The sequence below is a fragment of the Orycteropus afer genome, unplaced genomic scaffold (genome assembly GCF_000298275.1).
Source record: "Orycteropus afer afer isolate SDZICR_OR568_19922 unplaced genomic scaffold, OryAfe1.0 scaffold00007, whole genome shotgun sequence".
Classification (NCBI taxonomy): Eukaryota; Metazoa; Chordata; class Mammalia; order Tubulidentata; family Orycteropodidae; genus Orycteropus; species Orycteropus afer.
Window position 1 is genome coordinate 18,416,654 of NW_006921594.1, and position 3,661 is coordinate 18,420,314.

The window sequence follows — 3,661 nt, forward strand, 5'->3', positions numbered from 1 at the left end:
GGCGTAGTGCCTAAGGCATCTGACTTCTAACCAGAAGGCTGGTGGTTCAAACCCACCAGCCACTCCTCGGAAGGAAGGTTGGGCAATCTACTATTTCAACTCCATATTAAGTATAATTAAAATTGTAGAAAGATAGGAGAAAAAAAAAAGAAAAACAGTAAGTTATCATTTTATGTCACTGTTTGAAATTCTTTTCATAGAGAGGATGACCATAAATTAAAGTTTTAAAACTCTGCCTGAAAACAAAACAAAAACTTCTGTCTGTATTATTCTTGGCCATGCTGTATTTTAAATATGTTATCTCATTTGATGGCCTAACCCTGTGAAAGGGGGCCTTTTCTTCCCAATTGGAAGGTTATTAAACTAAGATTTAGAGAAGATTAATGGTTTGCCTGATATTACACAAGTATTAAATAGAAAAGCTGAAATTAAAGACTCTTGGTTTTCACTGTATTCCACATCTCTTCCTTTAAAAAACCTACATGAGGCTACCACTCCTATTTGGTAGTGGCCATATTTCTTCACCTACCTCCAAAGAAAGTCTCATTGATTTAACAAATATAGTCGATACATAAAATACTATATTGGAGGATTAGCAAAAAATATGGAAATAGCTCAGGCTATTCCTCATAGGCTGCATTATGTTGATCTAGTAATTACAGACATCATTCTTCTTCCTTGGGAAACCATTACACTTATTGCATACAAATGGTTTTGTAATGGAGGTTTGAACAATCTCATCCAAGAGACAAACATCCAGCATATTGCTCACCTCTTCCTTGGAGGTTGTTACAGAGACCAAGGCTTTCTACTTTGAGTTCACAATCACACAGCATCATATAACATGAAATGGGGAGTAATCAAATGGCTGGTTGTTTAATCAGTTTTTCTTTTTAATACTCATAAGGCACTGCCTTGCCTTCAGAGTCAGTTACAGTCATCATCTGTCATGGTACCACGAATGAGCAGAAACACTGCTTAACCACATATCCCAGCTGATGTGGTGTTAAGAAAATGGTTCTCTTCCATCCTTGTCCTATTGAGGGACCTTAAGCTATATGATTTTTCAATTTACTAAGCTACAGTGTTAGTTTTAAAGTTAATGTTTCTTTCTTGCTTAATAGTTTTCACAGTGTACAGACAGAATAAAAGACTTGGAGAAACAGTTTGCAGATCCCGAGGGTGAGAACAGAACCCGCTTCCTTCCAGGGAAAGATCTAACTGAAGAACAAATGATCAAAAAATTAGATGAGGTAATTGTTCTTTCTTAAAATCAAATATATTAGCCCCTTCTCGATAGTTTCCCAGATACCTGTATCTCTGTCTTATGTTATTCAGATAGATCTGTCCTTCATTTTTCTAGACACTAATATATTCTTTTCTTTGATTTAGTAACAAAATCTAAATTTGATTTAGACTCTTGCCAAAAGAAGTAAAACTCCAATCGTTTCAAGATACCAATGATACCATTCAGTGCCCAAAGGAGCAATTTTGGCATTTTGAATGGGTGAATTTGTCTTCCCGAGAGGAATGTATGAGAGGAATGGCAATGTATCCTAGATGGAGCTGAGAGGCTCATACTCTGCCATGGGAAAAACACCTCCCAGAGCTCTCTGGAGGGCGATCAGGGCAGGGGAAGTCTTGACTAAGCCCAACTCTAAAGACCTTCCAGATGTATTTTGGCAACTGAAAAAGCAATGTATCTCTGTGAAGTGGTAGTTGGGGAGGGCAGTGCTCTAGTAAGGAAAGAAGATTTTGTATTGCATGACTTTATTTTCTTCCTATTAAAATTGTTTTTTCAACCATAGCTGGAACTACAGCTGGCCCAGAAGGAGGAGAAGTTACTGGAGAAGGACTTCATCTATGAACATGTGTCCCGGCTTACAGAAAGGCTTTCCACCAAAACTCAGGCCTGCAAGCAGGACACACTACTCTTGGCCAAGAAGGTGTGCCCAAGACCTTGTCTTGTCTCTTCCACCTTCTTCTTTTATTACCTTTTGTTTTCCCTTTCACTGCTTTATTTATTTAGAGAGAAGCACTGCATTGATTAGGCCTATGACTACGGAAACACAAAAATGAAAAGGTGGACTCTTAGAGAATTGTCTAAAATAAGTTTTAATATTGTTACCTAAATTAATTCACTCTGTAGAAGGGAACTCTGGTGGCGTAGTGCCTAAGGCATTTGACTGCTAACCAGAAGGCTGGTGGTTCAAACCCACCAGCCACTCCTTGGAAAGAAGATGGGGCAATCTACTTCCCTAAAGATACCGCCTCGGAAACACAAGGAATTGTTGCTATGAGTTGGGATCCACTCGGTGGCAGTGAGGTTTTTTTTTTTTTGGTAGAAGGAAAACCCAAGCTTTTCGATGACAGTATTCCAGGTTCACTTCACAAGGTACCTACTCAAACATAACATTTGTTACCTTCATATTTCATGCACAAAGTTAAATCTTTTCTAATCCCTTGGGAATGGGATTTTTGTAGAATGGGAAGCATGATACTGCCTGCCTTACACAGCAGTCTGCATGGGAATGACCCCAATCCAGAACTCTCCCTGAACCAGATGCAGAAAGAGAAAACCAAACTTGAGTTGGTTCCGACTCATAGCAATGCCTCCTTGGGTTTCCAAGGTGGTATCTCTAGGGAAGTAGATTGCCCAGTCTTCTTTCCAAGGAGTGGCTGATGGGTTTTAACTGCCAGACTTCTGGTTAGCAGTCAAATGCCTTAGGCACTCCACCACCAGAGCTCCTAGAAGAAGTGGAAGAGTACCATTAAAGAGAACAGCAGTCACACTACACAGGTCTGCTGCGCCATGAATTGGAGCTGCCTTTAGGCTTTACTAGTGAGAAAAATCCATGAGCTTCATAGTGTTGAGCTTAATATACCGAGACTACAGATCCAACGCGGCAGATTTGTGGGTGGCAGGGCTACTAGAAGCTACACTGAAAGGAGCAGCTGGCAGGTTCGTGATTCAGAGGCAACAGGACCATGCACCTGAGCTGTTAGAGCAAGGGGTTAGGGTGCTTACCTGGCCTCCATAGCCCTGTGGAGCATCACATTGTAATGGCACAGGTGTTTTATTCAGTCATTTATCAAGTAGTTACTGGCACACCTGCTAGGCAAGAGAGTAGAAACAAAGAGGAAGAGGCCCATTGTGTGTGTTCAATGCTGTATGAAACTTACACAGTCCCACACCCTAGGCTGTGGGCACCTGAGAGCAGTGAGTGTTCCTTTTCCTTGTTTTGCTTAGTTTCCCCAGTGTCTAGATTCTAGAGAAAAATGCTAAATAAATAAATGAATAGTCAATCCTGTTGCAGAAACAGCTCTGACACACTAAATTAGTGGGGAATTGTGAATAGGAGGTTTTCCTCACCATTTTTTCTGTCTTTTACACTTCCCCTCGGACTACTTCCACTAATACACACTGACCGGTCCAGGGCCAGTTGTGCAGTTCACAGTGTTGCCTCATAAAATAAAGGCTAAGATTGAGGCTCATGAACTTTGCCTGAATTAGCATGTCCAATGTTTCTTCAAATGTTGTCCTCCTTCCTTTTGCAAAATGAATTTCCCTTTCTTTGGGGAAGTCATTTTTCACTGAGGGCTTGCATGTCAAAAGTGGATGGCAGAGTCTCTTCAGAAGTTAACCATAATGTTAAAGAAA

At 40.6% G+C, this 3,661-nt stretch overlaps 1 protein-coding gene across 1 annotated transcript in view; it reads left to right on the top strand.

The window, feature by feature from the left end:
* CCDC146 (coiled-coil domain containing 146) overlaps nt 1-3,661 on the top strand; it is a 155,985-nt gene that overhangs the window by 141,874 nt on the left and 10,450 nt on the right. Inside the window, exons 15-16 of the mRNA XM_007944658.1 lie at nt 1,125-1,253; nt 1,809-1,946. Coding sequence (XP_007942849.1) covers nt 1,125-1,253; nt 1,809-1,946 — 267 coding nt within the window. The remainder of the gene's footprint in view (nt 1-1,124; nt 1,254-1,808; nt 1,947-3,661) is intronic.